Source organism: Periophthalmus magnuspinnatus, chromosome 1 (genome assembly GCF_009829125.3).
Source record: "Periophthalmus magnuspinnatus isolate fPerMag1 chromosome 1, fPerMag1.2.pri, whole genome shotgun sequence".
NCBI classification, from domain to species: domain Eukaryota; kingdom Metazoa; phylum Chordata; class Actinopteri; order Gobiiformes; family Gobiidae; genus Periophthalmus; species Periophthalmus magnuspinnatus.
This window is the reverse complement of record NC_047126.1, coordinates 13737407-13757793: the sequence shown is the minus strand read 5'-3', so window position 1 is coordinate 13757793 and position 20387 is coordinate 13737407. Positions and strand designations below refer to the sequence as shown.

Sequence of the window (20387 nt, the reverse complement as noted above, 5' to 3'; positions counted from 1 at the left end):
AGTCACAGTTACATAGGGGACAAAATGCAGGCTCAATCAAAACTATCAAAATCATTAGTTCTAAAAAAAAGTAATTGGAAAAGTACTGATACCAACAATACTACAAATACAACAATTAACACTAAGTACCACTACTTTACTACAACTATTATTAGGGCTTGGAAATAGTGATAAAAATGGAGTGGTGCTCTCCTCAATGTGATGATCTGCTAATCTGCTATTCGTCATATTGTGATTCACTAATTTGCATCTGTCTGCTCAAACACAGACACTTTTTCCCATCCCACTTCTTTCTTATAGGTTAGTCTCTGTAAAACTCTGAGTGAGTGACAGCTGGATTTAACCAATCACAGTGGAGAACTTTTAGAAGAAGCAGATGAATTTATTTACCTCTTTAATGCAATCAAAAAGGTGTACATGAAGGAATTGCTGCTTACTGCTTACAACCACTTTTGTAACAGCGGTTTAGCATTGTTTCATTAAGATTCATGAATGAAGATTTTTTTTTTAATATAAAAATGTCCCAAAACATATGCTACTAGTAAATATAATAATTTCTCTCCCCTGCATGGTAACAAGTCTTATTTATGTTGTCTATAGGGTTATAAGGACATAAATCATTGTTTTTCTCTTAATTCCAACCGAACCCCTAACCTTTACCCTTTTAATGGACGTCCTGCAAATTAATTTCCTTCTCGGACACTTGCGGGTGTTGACCTCAGGCACTGCAGATTTATCGGCACTGCTGCACTGATAAGGTGCTGATTTCCCACAATGCTTTGTACCTCTATATGTTACAAGGGGCGAAAATAAATCAGCTCATAGAATAGACGCACAGATGCAAAATGTAATGCACCTGCACAGATAACCCCTGGCACTGAACTAATGCAGGGAGCCATTTGCGGAAAGCCAGCTACTTCCTTATTTCAGATCCGGCGGGGATATTATTAAGCTAGCACGGGAATGTAACGTACTTGGGAAAATGATGTGTAAATATAGTCGAACAGCAGGAAACCAAACCTGCGCCTGATCCGTGCTTGCATGTCGTAGCGCTCTTTGGAGATGCCAGTATCATCGCACGGGATCGTAAGGACACAAGCGCATAAAAATACCCCGTGAATAAACAGATATGTAAATGCGCGAACTGTAGAAGGGGGAGAATACTTCGCTAGGGTGACAACTTTTGCAGCCAGGAAGCAAAACAAGCAGCTAACAGTGAGCGGAGATGACAGGTCGTGGAAATTGGTCCGCACCATTGTGACCGTAGTAAAATCCCCCTCCCCTTCCCCCCGCATGCATAATATATAGAAGAGAGAGAAAGGACGATGCAAAGAAAACGCAAAACATACATAAACTACCTGCTAATAAGCAATTAGCACTCGCCTTCTATCTCTTTGCGGCTTGCTGCATTTCTCAATTCCCGAGTTGGTGTGATTTATCTAATTGCGCTGCACTGACAAGCATCAAGCCAGTCGGAAATAGAGGCAAACAAATCCTGTGGAGAAATCTGTGAACCTGGAGCTTGGTCCGTGTCTGCAGATCCCTGGAGTGTAGCTCATGAAGAGTGTGCTAAAACAGGTCTGCTTTGGTCTTAAGATATGCTCATTAGTCTATGTTGTTAAGAGGTCAGGACAAATAAATACATTTATTAGGCATGCGATTTTTATTACACATTCCCTTTGCCACTCAGGGTTCCCTCTAATCAATTCACTTGATCTCCCTCTTCCTTACATATTTTATTAAATGTATTTAATTTGAAGATAAACCAGTGACACGCTGTGATTGGAATACAAGATGCATCTTTTCTTGGAACCAAATCATGATTTTGATTTTTCTCGCAATTCATGTACAACAACAAGTATATCAAGTCATGTGGTGGAGTTCATCCATCACTCGGTTAATTCTACCCATCACTCACATGGAGCCTTTGGGAGTTGGGACAATAGGGAGAAAAACATCTGTGTGGTCATAGAGCTGCAGTGAACAAAGAATTACTGAATCGTGATCTACCAGTAAAACAGCATTGTTACATGGATGGGATAAAAAAAAAACTGTACTACCTCATATTGTATATATATGTACTTTAAACCTCTCCTCTCATGAGCACAAACTGCCTTATACCTGCTCCACTGCATTTCATCTTGTCTTGGAGCGTTCCATAGAGAATACAGACACACAACATCAATATTTGCAGCAGAAAGCACCAGGAGAGTACCTCTGCATTTGTACACCACTAGACCACCGAGTCTGCCATGACCAAACTACAGATCTCCCAGGACCAAAACGCACTAAATGCTTTACAATGTATCCCGTAATAACACGCAATCAAACACTTAAGAGTTTCCAGTAGGTAGCTTCCAGTTCACATGCTAGTTTCTTGGGAAAATGACCACAGATAGAAGAGCCAAGATGGCCGCGTGCCCCAGCCCTGTCCTTTTGATTAATATCACCTCTTATATATCATAAAGCCACTGGGCCTGGATGACCATGGCTTGTTATATTCGGTCCGCAGGCGACTCCTCTATGAAAGCCAGGAGCTGCAGACAGTTCAGTATATAGTTCTGGCATGAGAGAGTGTGCTGCTACTAACTGTTTGGGTCTTATTCTTGTTGTTTGGTACCAAATTACCGGTAGATAAAAAGAAAGGAAATCAGTACTATGCCATACTCATAACACTTTTGTAGCTTATTCACAAGACAATTGTATATTGAACATATTTTACCACGTATTTTTTTGTGCACAGCAATCCCACTAAAAGCGGCTTACAACTGTGGACCATGTTTTGTGGTTTTCTGCAGTAATTTTAGAACTGTGCCTCAGGCTTCTGCTCAAAAGCCAAGCCACAGATGAACTCGCTCTAATATCTTGAAGTTGCTACAGATCCCACTGGTCATGACTCATGCTAAAATTTAACATATGAACACACATAGCACATTGTTAGAGAAATTACATTTCTATGCTCTATCAACCTACCGCCAGCACAGTCCTTGTTACCATAGCCTGCATCATCAGAGATATAATACTCCCTGCAAGGGAAGCACAGCCAGACTGGACTGTACTAGACTGGAATGGACATCACCATCACAATATTTTGAGAGTGCTCTGTCCCGTATTGATGCTTCTTCTCTTCAACTCTGGGGCTACTTCAATTTATTCTGTGGTTGGTGTCACAAACAAAAGGTCTACAAACTGCTTAATCTAGTAAGTGCAAATGTTTCTTTGGGAATACGGAGGGAGACGTTGTTCGTGCTTGACAGACAAATAGGGTGTGTGATGGGAGTTGGAACATATCAGTTGAGTCTACGGGATGGTATGCTTTTATTTGTACAGGAGGTAAAGAACAAGACTAACTGGCTTATAATGGGAATAATATGCTATTTACAATTTATTTGGTTAATTTAATAAATGTTATTTTAACATGAGGTGTTCGGAGCTACTGTTAACCTGGATATTCTGATGTACAAAGCCAAGCTCACATACATACAGAGAATACACTGTGCGCTCCAGATCATGGCTGAGCAGGGTCTGATTGCTTCAGCCTCTTGGTGTCTCCTCCTCAAGCTGAACCGAATGGTCACATTACCGGGACTGGCTCTGCTGTTTGTGTAAAAACACTGTCTGAACATGGCCACCGCTACCGCTGTCATTGAGAAACTGAACTGAAACACAGAAGGTTCTGAAGCTCTGTGGATGGGCCCCTCCACTGGTCACATGTCAAATGAATGAACTGAACCAAAGCCTACAACACCACCTCTGCTCCTCCTGCTGTTCTATATGGCCCCTCTCGCTGAGTGCATGGCGACTGTGTTTTCTGAGTTTACCTGACTTAGACCACTGAAATCCACTTTTTTTTTTTTTTTTTTTTTTTAGTAGACTTGATCTTGGTAAGATTTTTTGGTTTTGGTTTTATTTTTGTTTGCTAACACACAATATTGAAAATTTGATTTTATATCATACATTTATTTATGTGGGACAATAAGAATATCCAGTCAAAGATCAAAATAAATAGACAAAAATGTATTTTATTAGGACACACAAATTTGAATAGATTAACACAGATTGTGTTAAGGAGAGGCTCAAAAGGACTTTTCACAGAGCATTACTGAAACCAGCGTGAATGATGTGATGATGTTTTTGTAGAGTTATGCAATTTGTTTTTTATTAACATTATTACTTATTTATTTATTTAAGATTTATTTTGTTATAGACTAGCTAAAAGTGATAGGGCGAGGTAAACTACATCTTAACCTGTAACAATTAATAACAGCTTAGTCATAATCAAATGCAATTCAATTACCAGAATATTGAATGAAATCATGACTCGTTTAGTCATAGTGGCTTCACTGTAGTGGCTCTCAGACTTTTACACCAAATACCACATGATATTTTCAGATTGCAGTTAAAGCACATTGGTTTTGTGTTGTGAGCCACATGACTTTTTATGGACCACATTATACTGAGGCGTGGACATCTTGTACCTTTACTGGGACAAACCGTGATGAACAATTTTCAATGGATGGTTGGATCACATTTTAGCGTCTTTGACAGCAACTTTACGACAAGAGGATTTACATAATGGACAATGGAAATCCATGGGCTTTTTACGACACCCTGGGATACTCAAGGATATTTAAAACGGTCCCATACTGACGACTTGATTTGTTACTGAGTGGATGCTCAATAATTTCGTTTTAGTGGTTAGTTGACGCACTGGGCTCTGTGAACACACTCCATTGTGCTCTGGGTTGCACCTTGATTAACATTTTTTGCGGTATATCGTTGATTCTAAAACTTCCACGATTAACATACTGTAGCCATTAATATTTGCAGCATTTGGGAAAAAATCTTAATATCTCTAATCAGAAGCCCTGGACTAGCACTATGACTGAAGCATGTCAAAAATAGGGCTATACCACTAAGGCTAAGTCACGTCAAATGCCTCTGGTTGGACGCCTTTGCATTTAAGAGCAAACGCTTGAAACTCGTTGACGTGCTCTGAATTTCACCAAAACTTCAGATTCGTCAACTCTGGTTTCTGACGCCTGTGGAATCAGTTCTCAAACACGCCCCTGACCCTGCAATCTGAACACAACGCAAGTTAAGATGAACTGAGAGTCCACGTACCATCTCAAATACACATGCCACAGTTTGAGAACCACCGTTTTATTAGATTCAAAATCATCCAAGTTTAGTTTTTGAAAGCGCGTCTTGAATCATTACACAAAGGCTGACTATGAACAGTACAAGAGGAAGGTTTAAGGAATGGGAGGTTGTTTTGAAGCAAGCTGCAGTGTCTTAGGAATGTCTGTGTCTGTTAACATACTTTCTGAAACTAGGACTTAAAATGGTAAACCTTTTATAATTCAGAAATGCCTTTGCAAAATCTGATGCATAAAATTGTTCCATAAATAATCCAAACAAAAATTCTAATTGTATTTTTAGCAACCTATATTTACAAATCGAATGCACGGCTGAGTGTCCTGTGATTAAGTATAAGACTTAACAAATACAGTATTTCAGTTTGGATGGGTGGTGACAGCGTGGTACAGATGCATTTTGAATTTGGAGAATTGTTTTGTGATAAACAAAGTGTGATATAGTGGTCAGTTACACTAGATATGTCGCGTACTGATGGTAAATTAAAAAAAACTCTTGTCTTAAAACTCTTCTCAGCTACTACAAATTATATTAAAACACACGTTACAAAACAGATAAAACATAATTTAAATAAGTGAATTATCACAAAATTAACATATTTAATTTTTATGTTTCTTTTTTTTTTTCTTTACCATTTTAAGTTATAGTTTGTGTGAAGCAAATTAAAAAATACTGTATCCTTCATAATTCCGCCTGATTTTTATGTATTTGAGAAACTTGAAAAACAGAACTAGCAGAACTAACCTTACATAGTTTGCATTGGTCCAAAGTTTTCCCTTACTTACCTTATGATTCTTAACACCCTAATTATTCACTGCGATGACTTTATAAGCACTTTTCACAAGTTTCAGAGGCCAGAGCGGAGTTTTGCCGACACGGCAATATGCTAACATCTAGCAGACAATAAAATGCTTTATATTCCGATGCAGACAGTACACAGCAGACGTATTTTGACCTCAAGAGCTGCTTATAAAATATGTCTGTACTGGGGAAAGACAAATTTTGCTCAAGCACATGGGAAAAATGGGCACAGCTGGCCTTTAAACATTCAGAATTTATGTTGTACTTTTGGGTGGTCCACAGATTACTGATAAATGCTACATTGTGCTCTCAAGTGGACTTATGGAAACCTGCAGTCAAAAGGATGTAGCAGTAAACGGTGTGGACATGGCCTTATGGGAGATTTATGACTTCCAGGCGTGTACTTTCTGAAGCAGAAACTGTTACTAATGTCAACATGTTTATGACCTCTCTCACTGGTCTTAACAGCAGGCTGCTTCACTTTAGTCGTAAATACCCAAGGCCCACTTTGAGAAATCGCATCTCTTTAAACGTTTTGCTTTATATTTCATTATCACATTTCATTCTTTTCTCTGATTTCAGGGTTGGAACACTCAAAACTCTATTCAGCTAATTCAGCTCTTTCATGCCTGAACGATTTACATCAATGCTCTCTAATGCATTAAAGAGAATACTTCCCCTATCCTTACCTGGTCTTTTGATTATAGCACACCATGTACTGTGTGTCTATTTGAATAACTGTTGGGAAACACATTTTATCTTTAACAAAATGTACTTTCAAAATCAAAAGATATAAGGACAGTGTGTCTGGTACAGTCATTTGCCCAATTACCTTTCAATGATGGATTTTTTTCTATAATAAAAAGTTGTAATCATAAACTATATCGGCCATTTAAATTAATTTTCCAAGTTTATATCATCCATCTGTTTCTAAAAGTAATTTCTGGTAGAACACTGTGTACTTGTTTTGGTAGATTTCATGCCCTTTCTCCACTTGTTTTAAAAAATGTGGGTGACCCAGAATTTACAGATTTATATCTTCTGAAACAAAACTCAAAACTTGTCTGGACTTGGGAATTCTGTGCAGAGAAATAGGATGAGAAAATGACATTGTAGCAAGATCAAATATGCGAGTGATGGGTGGTAGAGTGCATATAGTGGATTTATAAATATAGTACAGCGCAAAAAGAACTCTGGGTGAAGCAATAGCCTGAACATAATACAAAAAGAAGTATTGAAAGTACATACCTAACATGAGGGTCCTCAGAATGATAGCATAAACATAAACATCATTTGTTCCCGCTCCAAATGCAGCCAAATGAGTAAGATTATCTAAGCCCATTTTAACCTATGGCATTCAGAACTGTTAAAGTGAATGAATGCAACTAATGATCTGTAGATTGCACCGTTCAATGAGTAATGTCACGATTGATTCAGACAGTTTCCCATCTAAAACTGTGTGTCATAAGGACGCATCGACAATGTGGCCACAATTATAACTATTGGATATTGATTTCCTGGTAAGAGAGGAGAAAGGAGCAGTTGCATTGTCAGCAGATGTTAGAAATGAATGATTTTTAAGCACTTAAGGTCATAGCTGCTGGAATCCACAAATAGGGTTAGTTGAGCTATACATAAATATTAAAAATACAAAAAATACAAAAACTAAATCCACAAATTGACACTAAGAGAAAACACTTTACTGAAAGTCTATCAAGTTCTGCTTTTTTATGGTAGATGGTCACATTTTTATAAAGCACTTTTCCACCTTCAAAGCACTCCAAGAGCTTTACATCAAGGAACCACTCACCAATTCACACACAATGATGTTTATGTCGAGAGCGGGATTCGAATTGCCAACCTTCGGATCAGTGGACAAACACTCTACCAACTGAGGTATTGTCGCCCGTTATATTATGCCAAAAAGGTTGTATATACCAGGATAATACTGCTACTACTACTTTCGTTTGAAGAAGACATTCAATTGCATCTCGCCGTATTTTCAGAAACACACAAATACTTCTGCATACTGTAGAGGGTGAGTTTTTCTACATGTCTAAAGGTGATATTTTTGGAAAGCAGGTCCTCTGGGCACTGCACATCTCTGGAGGCCGGAGTTTGGAAGCCTGGCGTGATAACTTCCTGTGACAGCCCGGTGACATGGGGAACCGCAACATGCAGCCTGCCACTAATTCATAATCAGCCATCTAATTCAGCGTTGCCACGGTGATTTAATTCTGCCATTTGTCACGGCTGTTGTTCGCACCAAAACAAACGTCCCGATAATGATCATTTCAACCCCCCACCAGACTTTCACAGCTGATCGAACACTCCACAGACAATTATTCTTTTGAAGATTTTTTCTTTTCTACCATGGCGGATTTTATATTTGATTTAGTTTTTTGTTTTTTTCATCTGAGACTTTTTACAGATGTGTTTTCTCTTTCCAATCAAAGGTGTGGCAATGAGTAACTGATATTTTACTCTTTTACTCACTTTGTATATTATATAGCATGAATTTTGTCTTTTTTTTTTTCTCCTAGTGTAATTATTACAAAAGCATTACATGTTTACTAATTTTGTGTAATTTATGTGAACCTAATACCCAATCTAAGTTTTAGGATTAGTGTAATCTGACAAAGAAAGCATAAATCAAGCTGTCAATCAAACCAGTTGTTAACGCTAGCGAAAGTCGGCACCGGATTTGTCTCTTATTAATGTTCATATATTGATTTATGGACAAAACAGCAAAATAAAAACACCAGGATCATGTGAAGCGGAACCATACGATCAATTTTAGACCAAAATGACAAGGCTCACTGCAGCCGTTAAAGAAAAGAGGGGTGACAAATGTTTTAATTAATTATTGGTGCCAAAGTCGATGGAGCCGGAAGCACGGCCATGAGCACTTCCTATTTGGAACGGGGCAGCTATCACGTTAGCTATGTCCATTTATATATACAGTCTATAATAACAACATCCTTAATCCTTAGCAGTTTTGGCTGCTGTTCCCACTTCATTTCGCGATAATACAGAAAAGTGTGAGAGGGTAGCGGAAGGTGCGCCATAGTCAATCTTTAGTATTCTGGCACCTGACACAGCAGACAGACGCTCTCAGAAAAGCCATTTGCCTACTTTTGAAAGTGTATCTGGTGATATCCCAGCAGCCCCACTTGCGGTGTCCCTTTGATTTAAAACCACGTCAGGAGAGTTATTTTCTAAAGTGTCAGACGGGCGGCCGAGCGGGAAGCAACGGCAGGTGTGGTTGATGATATGCCAACTGGAAATGGTCTCCCCTTGATTTGAAATATTCGGAGGTGCACCAAAAAAGGGAATAGCGTGCGTCGCGTGGTCCCATGAGGAAGGAACCCCTCTCAACCCTGCTTTGATAATTGCCATGCAAAAGGGTCCAGAAATGAATTACGGATCAGCCGAGTGTTGCGGGGAGAGAGCCAACGTGTGGGGGGAGACAGGATGAAAGATGAGCCCATGCCACAAACCACCACCAAGAACAAGTGCACGACAAAAGTACACTAAACACACAAAAGACACACATGCACACGATATATGGGCCTTTCAAATCTGTCTGTGCTCCTAAAGGCATCCATTTTGAACCAGATCCCAAACTGTTATTGTACCATTCTTCATGCCACCAACCACCTTCACCTAAAGCATAAAGGACAGAATGAAACTCTGGAAAAGACCAAATCCTAAACCGTACACCAAATTAAAAAGGTTACTAATTAATTGGTTGCATGTATAAGTATGACAACAACTGCTTTTTTTTTCTTTTTTTCTAACCCAATATTCATGTAATGCAGCTTCCTGTTATACGCAACACTCCCATTCAAAAGATATATTTGTTTTTTTATTGTTAATTGCTATGCCAACGGTCCTAATGTTGTACTATTTGGAAACACATCGATAGGCATAAAAAAATAATGTGTCTCGCTTGCTGTTTAGTTTTTACAGATGCCTTTCAAGACAACATAACTCTCTATTTAGATACACTTGGATCCTTTAGAAATGGTCTCATAATGTATACAGTAGAATGTATAGTAGAGTTTTTATTTGGAGTAGTAGTAGTAGCGGGGTTGTAGTATTATGCTATTGTACTTCTAGAATTGCATTTTTATTTGGGCACATATTTGAAGCACTTCTCACGTCTGTATTGCATATCAAGCTGTTGTAAAAGCAGTGAATACCTATGTGGTTTGGGTCTGACCACTTGTGGCGTACGTGTGCTGAAGCTGCAGAGACATCTAAAAATACTCCATTGTCCTGGTCCTGGAATCAGCATAAAATTCATCTAGACACACAATAAACACAGCCACATGAGACAATCAGCAGTATTCCTCCTCTCTATATTTACACACTCAAACAGTCACACATACATACGCAAATGAGACAGGGGCCTATACGGACCCTGTGTACACCTGGATGACTGCCAAGCATTAGCACTACCACTCTGCTGCTCCAAAAGTGAATCTCATTTCAGCTTCTCTTAGGCCTGTCTCAGAGGAGGGCTGCTTTTTAATACAGACATCATTACCTATCTTGGCTTTCTCTTGCTCTAAACACACAAGCACACTGGAGGATTACGAATAGGCATCACATGTAGCTTCAGATTACAACTAGACAAAGAGATACTCAGATGTGGGCTGCAGTAAGTTACGAAGACTCTACCACTCCCTTGCATTGCATTTTCAATCACTGTAGTCTTCTATCAGTAATATAAGTAGTTTTGGCGATTAAAAGTTATGCATTTAGGATCCAAATGTCGTAAAATATACCGCATACTCAACTTACATTCATTCAAATGCGCTGCTAACTGGCCACTGCCCAAATTCTACCTCACCTAAAGCGTGATTGGCTTCATGGTAAATGGTCACATTGTTATAAAGCGCTTTTCCACCTTCAAGGCACACAAAGCGCTTTACATCAGCTAACCACTCATACATTAATGAGAGCTGGAATTGCAACACCAACCTGTGGGTCAGTGGACCGCTCAACCACCAGTTAAGAGCAGGATTCAAGCCGCCAACCTCAGGATCGCTGGAGAAACAGCTACTGCGTTTTGTGTGATAATCATCTTTAAAGCTGCATTATTTTCAGCCCGCAAAATGAGGAAGTAGGCGTTTTGTTTTCCTAGCTTTCGCAAACCTTTCATAGCTTTTTTCAGTCGAAGTATGTACGAAGTGAAGCAAGGGTCAACCGCGAACACTGACTCATTCTTAGCCGTGTTTATTATTTTTTTATTATTATTAGATCAGTGGTCCGGTTTTGTCATTTGTTACAGTAGGTCCGATGGGGAAAGATGAACTCATTTACGAGAATAAAGTCAGATACCCCACGTTGAAATAATGGTAGAAAGCTCCAAAAAGTCGATTTTGCACGACACCTCCTCGTAAAGTACTTTGGATCACTTCCTTTGATACTCGAGTACTATATCAAAAGGATACTACTCCTCTAACTTGTTAATTTTAAAGCAGACAATGATATACCTACAGAGCCATCCACACACGGTCTCACACACAAGGCCATCTGGGTTTGTTTACAAAAGTCGGCAGAACCGGAGTGTCTCTCTTTCCAAAATACCAGTGGCGTGATATTACCTCCCGTCGCGTGGTAAGCTGTTCCTTTGCTAAATCCAACATGAGGAACAAATGTTGGGTGTCCTCGCGCGAGAAGCAGGGACCAGCGCTGACTGCGGGTGCTCCGAGCAGACCCGTGCCAAATGAGAACGGGCGCGGGCCAAGAATCGCTCAAGAGTCTGCACTGATGACTTATAAGTGGAGAAAGTGAAGGACAAATTTGTGCAGTTTGATTTTGCACAACAGTTGTCGTCAAAAGTGCGAGGCTAAGTGTGAGGTTTGAACTTATGGTGAAAGTTTAGTGAAAGCAAGAGAAAAAAAAAAAGTGAATTGAAATGTACTTGAGTTACAGAGATTTTAAGGAGTAAGCTCAGGTTAGTGCGCAAATATAGTCCAATTCCACTTACACAAATCAATATTGTGATCTACTGACGGTTCAAAGCAGTCGTATTGGCATCCCCTTTAAGCAAATGCATTATCATATATCAAATGTTTTGTGTTAGCCTATTTTTCCACCCAGTCCACCAAAGTATTTCATGTTTTTTTTTCCTAGTAGGGGTCTGGCGTGATCGGCTTGTCTCCATGGAGATCTTTACTCGCTTTGCTTTAATTACTGTAACCAGGCTCAGCTCTCCACAGATATGACCTGTTAAAAGACCTAGAGACATCACCTACTTGTTTAAATAGAGATAGATAATGCAATACTATGGAACATTTCAGTCAAAGCTATAACATCTCCATGGAAAGACACCCAATCCCATCAGAAAAGATACATATTACAGCTTTAGGTAGATTAACTCCCAATATTAAAAAAAAAAAAATTGCATAGTACACGTATTTAAAAGCTGTGCAAGTATTTATCAACCCAAGAGAGACATGGTCAGCACCTGCCAGATTGATTTTGGACTGTTTTTTCTCATTAAATACGATATTAAACGTTGTTACAGCTCACCCTGAACAACACCGACTATTTATGCAATATGAATTCCCCCGGTACACTCAAAATCTAAACTAATTCTCATTTTGGCATTATCTCCACTTGGGAAAATAACAAAATCAGTCTCACAATACACCACTGAACCAAGTGACATTATGTATCAGATACTGCCTGGAGCCTCTGAAAGGTTAAGATGCATTTCATACATTCCTAATGGTACAGTCTGTGCTCTTTATCGTGAAACGTTTCAAACCCAGCCAAGCTCCCTCCCTGTCAGCAGCGGACATCCAACTCCATATACATTTTTAAACTAGTTTGCGTTTACTTTATATGTAGATAACTCTAGATGTTGATAAAAGGAGAGATAGAGTTCACCGGCGTCATTCCAAATTCGCATCTCAGTCCTGGCGTGGTCTGACCTTACCATCCCGTTCCATCAGCGAGGGCCAGGAGTGGTGCACCCTTATCGTCTCTTTATTTTGTTTGGCTTGTGTAATAATGCCAAACAGCGTTGAGCCTGCTGACTAAGACTATTCACTCCCCTATAACACCTATCCTATCTAACCTATTTGTATTCCTCGCACTCTTATGATATTTGGCAGCCAGTGGTCTAGACAAGAGGGTCTTACATGAGCTTGAACAATCCCTCAGAAAGAAAAGGGCAATTCGATATGAAATGAGATTTTGGATTGCTTCACTTTTTGTCTGTCTCCACGGTGATCAATAAACAGGTACTAACCTAATAGCATTCCAGAGCAGGACATGGAGAGGGCAGATGATAGGATCTGGCCATTTTGTAAAGGTAGTGTTTTGCTTTAAATGGGGACTACGTGGTTGTTTATTGGATTAGGGGAAAGCTGCGCAATTAGCTAATAGTTTACTGAAGCAGGATTTAACTGAGGAATAGTTCAAACTAGAGACTGTTTTATTCCCATGTTACACCCACTGATTTTGGATTACAAGTTACTATGGCTACCATCAGGAAAACAAACAAAATCTTTATAGTATCTACACTTAAAGTCACAATATGTAATGTTTTAGATGCAAAATAGACACAAAAGCACCTCCTGAGAGTTACACACTATATCAAAACTAGCCTTAATAAAGCATGAACAAATATTTATATATAATTCATGAAAAATGCAGTTTGTTATAGGTCCCATATTACACAAAATGGATCCGCGTGAGCTTTAAACCACGTTAATGTTGTTACCTCATCAAAAACATACCTGGAGTTGTGTTTTGTTTCATTCACACATGTTTGACTAACCTTTTATAATGTCAGGTAGTTGTAGTTTTCAAGTTAGCAGCTACTTTTTATCTTTTCTTCAGTGGAGACGGGCAATTCCAGGACTAAAATCATCCAAATGTTTCAAGTGAAGGTGTATGGGGTTTAAAAACACAGTGGAGCACTTCCTGTATTACCACATGATGATGTCACAAGGTGGAACAGAGTGTTTTTCATCTGAGAGAAGATAGACATAGACTAAATATGCAAGATTGTGTGTTAAACATGTGTGAATGAAACACAACACAACTCCATCTACATAACATAGATCAGAAAATAGACTAATATGAGCCTTTTAAGTATTCTTCAGGCTTAGTGAGTACTTCATCAACTCCCTTACCCTAAATCCTAACTCTTTAATTTAGTTACTACGCTTGAATCATTCTTAATAACAATTTGTCTATTACGAATTAAGGCTTATGCTTTAATACGGCTAATGAAGGTGTAGATATATAAAGGTATAGAGAAAAATCCCATGCCACCAGTTTCAAAGTACTGTGTTTTCAGATTACAAACTGGTTCACATTTACATTTTGGCAGTAAAATAAAATCAAAGTTGTTGGTCTGTGGCAGGGTTGTGGAAGGCATTAGTAAAATTGGGTAGCACCGCTTTATTAAGAGATCATAAAGAAACAGTCACTAAGTTCATAGCCAACATCTGCATCTACCACAGAGCACTCATACCCCTGATTGAAATGCATCTCATTACATCAATTTAACTTCCATGGCTTCCCTTTCCACTTGAGTGAACCTATTGATTAGTGCCACTAAAGCTCTATGGGACTGCCTCCGCTTCAAGTCGCTGTCCTTTTCAGCACCACTCTGTTGTTAGCCAGACACAAGCAAGGAGAAAACAGGGCCAGAAAAAAATAAACAAAAAAAAAACTTCTCCAACAAATTTCCTCGCTTCCTTTCAACCAAATCAGCACCTCCGAGGTTGTTCCCTCTACGCACTCAGCCGGCAGCCCCACCACAGACAGGGCCAGGCACAAATTAAGGAAATTAAAAGCCAGCGATCCGCACCAACAACCCTGCATTCCCATCCCGTACACATTTGCAAACTATTGGAAAGACATTGCTGGAAGGAGAAAAGTGATGATTTGAAATGAGGTTTATAACTCACCGGCTGAGTGGCCCCGGTTGGTGGCATCGTGGTCACTGTCGCCCTGTTCGCTGTCTCCGTGACCGCTGTCCTTGGAGCTGACAATATCTGCCTCTTGGAACGCAGAGCTGAGAGGAGAAGCAGAGGGGTTGGTGAAAATGAGGGGAATCGGGCTGGATTAAATGAGACACAAATTAATACAGTCACGGTGGTGGTCATCAGGCATCCAAATTGGGTGTTACACATGGCATGTAATGAAATCCAGTGCTCTAATAAGTGCTGTACTGGGACACGTGCCAAACTAGAGATACTGATACAATGGGATCTGTAGCCTTGACAAGCTGCTGGGAAGCAACAAGTTTGAAGTACATTACATTTTTGAGCATTGTGTAATATTTAAAGCAACATTTTTTGGTGGCGGTAACATGGCAACGAGCAGGTGGAGGCCCTCCCCCAAGCCAAGTTTGAGTCAGGTTTGTGGAGACGCAAGCCCACACACTGTAAGAATGGATGTTTTTCGAGGGTTTTAGTGCATTAAACCCAAAATGAGAAAAAATGTTTGGCTAGAAAGTTATGCAATACAGCTTTACTTTGCCCTTTAAACATATTGGCTACATTATCCTCTTTATAATACACATATTTAATTTCAAGCCAGTCCTGGTGAGATTGTGTCTTGTGTTCTTAAATATTCTCCTTGTGCCACCAATTTTTTGTTTTTGGACCGGCACCATCTTGTGTTATAGCGTTGTTATAGAATTATTAAAAAACACGTAAACAAAATGTATATGACTGGTAGTTTTATATTTTAATTTATACCTGTTAACACGTCTGGGTCTATCCACCAAATAGCTCAACTCTGCTCGCTGGTGTTTGGTCTGAAAGATAGAGACACATATTATTCGATTAGTAGTCAACAACAGCTTAGTATAATGTAATGTTCATATAGCCATCAGTGAGGGTGCAGCAGTCCTCTGTGGCTGAAGAAGTGGGTGAGTGGAGTGGAGAGAGTGGGTTTGGGAGAGCCAATGAATGCGTAAATGATTGAGCCTCACAACACTGAAACTGAACAGCCTTTGTCCGTGTGCTGCCATGCCGGCTCGTGTGGGGAATAACTAAAGCAAAGGCAGGGGGCTGCGACTGGGCTGTATGTCCCTACCACAGCAAGAATCCAACCAACGGAGAAAGCCCAGACAGAAGTATCTCACAGTTTACTTAGATTTGAACAGTTGAACAGCTGCATCAATAATTTATTTTGGACAATTGTGATATTTTCTGTTGAACCAAAACCCAATCTCTGTGTTTGAATGTGACTAGGCCTGTCACGTACTGAGATATATATATATATATATATATATATATATATATATATATATATATATATATATATATATATATATATATATATATATATATATATATATATATTTTTTTTTTTTTTTTTTTTTTTTTTTTTTTTTATTTACTTTTTTTACATGACCTGTGAAAAAAATGGCAGAATGAAGTGCTTTAGTACTTAGTTTGTGCCTGTAATGACTCATATAAGTTATTAATTCAACCCTCTACAGCTCAAATCTTATCATATAGCCAAAGAATAACCTCAATTGTTTCAGTAGTGCAAAGAAAAAGCACAGCCGATAAATAATGACCTCCCCAAAAATGTTGTTTTATCTATATTTTATCACACTTCATAATATATTATTAAGACAGTTCATAGTGCCATTAACAAAAAGAGGGTAAAAAGAATGAGCCAGAATGTCATGCACAGTCCTCTCTCCCCCTCCCTCTCCCTCTCTCTCCCTCTCTCACTGTTATGTTTATTTTACTCATTTGAACTTGATTTTAGTTCATTTTAATTGTCCTGACCACTGACTGTGACAATTAAATATTAAAGGCCAGTGGGCCTATATATATATATATATATATATATATATATATATATATATATATATATATATATATATATATATATATATATATATATATATATATATATATATATGGATCCTACATGGTAGTTATTTACACAAATAGTTGGGTAAACTAGCAAGAAAGTTCTGAATGAAAGGACAAATGACTAAGGACAAAGAACTCTTACCTCACTGGACAGGATGCTGCCGTTGGATATGATATCGGGCTGCTGGTCACTGTATCCGGTGACGAGAGCCCCGCAGGGGTTGGTGTGGTCCGTGTCGGTGCTGCGGGACGGGCTGCAGGGCTTCAGGAACATCAGGTCGGTCTTGGCAGATTCTGGAGTGAGACACACTTGATAACAGTAGGAGTTCTGGTTCTGATGGTGATGAGAGCCAAATCCCCCACCCACTCCGCCCACGCCCGACTCCTCCACGGGCACCTGTCCCACGGGCCCCACCCCTGACGTCACGTTGGTGCTTTGGACTAACATAATGTCCGACTTACTGAGCTTCTTCTGCTTGCGTCCTCGAGCCTGTCTGCTACAGCACGCGCCACAGCACAGGCAGCACTCCCCAGCCAGCAGACACGTGGACAGGCTCAGCTTTTTGTCCTTCTGGCAGCGCACAGCGAGCACAATCATAGCCAGAAGAAAGATGAATGACACAGAGCCCAGGGCAATAATGAGGATGAGAGTTAAGTCCAGAGAAGTGTCTTTGGCTTTCGAGGTGGAGGCGCGGTCGCCACTGCGGCCCTCTACCACACTGTCCACCAGGATCACACTGACGCTGGCTGAGGAGGACAGAGGCGGCTGCCCGTGGTCCCTCACCTCTATGAGGAGATCATAGAAGCCTTGTGGGTCCCGTTTGGGAGATATTCTTCGTGCTGTCCTTAGCTCACCCGTCCTCCAGTCCATACGGAACATCCCCATCTCGTTTCCGCGCAGAATGCTGTAGGACAGCCGTGCGTTTTCTCCATCATCCGCATCCATAGCCACAATGCGCGTCACCAGGTAACCAGGCTCAGCTGAACGCGGCAGGTGCTCCTTGGCCGTGCCATTCTTCCCTATGGGGGCTATGACGGTGGGGGCGTTGTCATTTTGATCCACTATGATCACATTGACAGTGGCGTTGGAGAAGAGCTCAGCTGCGCCAGAATCTTTCGCTTGAACCATGAAACTGAACTCTTTTAGCTGCTCATAGTCAAAGGAGCGCAGCGCGTAAAGGTAGCCTGTCTCCTTGTTTATGGACACATACGTTTCCACAGACATGCCCTGGATATCACATTCCAATATGGAGTATGTAATGAGCGCATTCTGGCCGATGTCTGGGTCTAGTGCGCTCACCCCCTGAATGAAAGCCCCTGGCACATTGTTTTCTGTCACGTACACGTCATATACCGCCTGCTTAAAGCGTGGTGCGTTGTCATTCTCATCTGATACGTGCACTTTAATTGACTTACTAGTGGCCAGAGAAGGCTGCCCCTTGTCTTTAGCCACTACTGTTATTGTGTACGCGTCTGTACTCTCTCTGTCCAGAGGGCCGTCTGTGACTATGGTGTAGTAATTCTTAAAAGATAATTTCAGTTTGAAAGGGACGTCTCCGAGGATCTCACAGCTCATCTGGCCGTTCTCACCAGAGTCTCTGTCAGAAACACTGAACAGAGCGATAACTGTCCCCGGCGCGTCCTGCTCACTCACAGACTCAGTCACTGTGCTGAAGCCGATCTCTGGTGTGTTGTCGTTCACATCCACTAGTTTGACCAGGACTTTGCAATGCGCAGGGACTGCGTTAGCCCCTAGGTCTTTAGCTTGGACATAAATCTGATGCGTGCTGCTCTCTTCATAGTCAATCTCCCCTGACACTTCTATTCTGCCTGTCCTGTCGTCTATGCTGAACAAGTCCTTTATTCGTGGAGCGTTGTGGTTGCTGAAAGAGTAAACTACCTCCCCGTTCTGCCCCTCATCCACGTCTGTGGCGTTGAGTTCGATTACTAAAGTGCCCACGGGAGAGTTTTCCTTCAGATTTACGCTGTACACGGACTGGTCAAACGTGGGCGCGTTGTCATTTGAGTCCAGTACTTTGACCACTAGCAGAGCAGTGCCTGTTCTCTGTGGGACGCCTCCATCCACAGCAGTGAGCACGTATCGGTGCACTGCCTGCTGTTCTCTGTCCAATGGCTTCTCCAGAACGAGTTCTGCGAACTTGTTTCCGTCGCTCTGCGTCTGCACGTCCAGATAGAAGTAGTTATTGTTGGTGATGGCATAGGTGCTGAGCGCGTTTGTGCCCACGTCGGGGTCGAACGCGTTCTCTACAGGGAAACGCGTACCCGGGATAGCGCTCTCTGATATTTCCACTGAAATGTCCGTCTCAGGGAAGCTGGGTGGGTTGTCATTGATATCCATCACTTCTATTTCGACACGGAAAAGCTCCAGCGGGTTCTCTAAAAATACCTCCAGGTGCAATAGGCACGGGACAGTCTGCTTACAGATCTCTTCACGGTCTATTTTCTCCTTTACAACAAGCGCGCCATTCTCCAAGTTTACCTCCAGATAAGGGGTCCGTGAACTCGCCACAGTTTGGAAACGGCGAGCGGAAAGTTTAGTAATGTCCAGTCCCAAATCCTCTGCAATATTCCCAACCACGGAGCCTGGCTCCTGCTCCTCAGGCACGGAGTAGTGCAGCTGAGACGCAGCTCCATTGATGATGGAGAGCAGCAACACTAAGCACAGCATCTCCCCGTGGCAAAGTGCACTTGAAAATGAAACAAAAAGTAGAAAAAGTTAATTCCAGTTTTTACAGCAAAGTCGCATTTCTCATGTCCCCTGGCCGCGTAAAGGATCGTTTAGCAGCAGCAATGCTATCCCGATGTAAAATTCCTCTCCTTTGCTGTGCGTCAGTGGAACATTTTGTCGTTTCACTTGTGAGAATCAAAGCCATTTGATCCAAGCGCCTCTGTTTTAATCAATTCTGCAGAGTTTTTGGCGTCAGCGAAAACATTGCAAAACTGGAGCCAGGGCGCACAGCCAACACTCCTATAATGAACATAGGCTTCATATAAAGTCAGAAAAAAACAATTTCAAGAAATCCCACATGAATGGCAAAAGAATCCAGGAGTTCCTTTGACGCAGGGTTGACGATGAAACTACTTGAATAAAATGCAGGACTTTTCCCGTATCTTTCTGTGCAGCAGTTCGCGGGAGAGACTGGAATCACTGCACTGTGAGCGAGAGGATGTGCGCGGCTCAGCTCCTGTAAGGCGAGTGAGAGCGGCGGGGTTGGTTTTGCGCACAGCTCCTTTCTCCAACAGCCAATGGTAGCCTCAAACAGCGGGTGTAATGGCACCTGATTGGGGCTCTGCGACGCCAGCTAGGGCGCACATCTTACCGGACTAACAAAACCAGTTAAGCGCAAGCTGCTCTATCTCTCTCCACCCGGCAGGGAATGGGCTGTGAGGGAGAAATTAAATGGTTTACACATTTAGTGAATGAATAAAGTTGAATATCAGCACTGCTTAACGTTCTATTACCAGTATCTAAAGTATTTATCACCATCCATCCTATATCTTTAACAACAGATAATCTACATTGTATTGTAATGT

The 20387-nt window shown here is 40.9% G+C and overlaps 1 protein-coding gene across 4 annotated transcripts in view; it reads right to left on the bottom strand.

The window, feature by feature from the left end:
• The window catches only part of pcdh10a (protocadherin 10a), a 32815-nt gene extending 12784 nt beyond the window's left edge, over window positions 1–20031 (bottom strand). For 3 of the 4 annotated variants that reach the window (XM_033971472.2, XM_033971495.2, XM_033971465.2), the window contains exons 1-3: window positions 16975–20031; window positions 15696–15754; window positions 14901–15007 (exon numbers count right to left, since the gene is read on the bottom strand). In XM_033971472.2, the coding sequence (XP_033827363.1) occupies window positions 14901–15007; window positions 15696–15754; window positions 16975–19521 (2713 nt within the window). In that variant the 5' untranslated portion in view covers window positions 19522–20031. The remainder of the gene's footprint in view (window positions 1–14900; window positions 15008–15695; window positions 15755–16974) is intronic. The other variant, XM_033971479.2, reaches the window with a different exon arrangement.
• Between the last annotated feature and the right edge of the window lie 356 nt (window positions 20032–20387).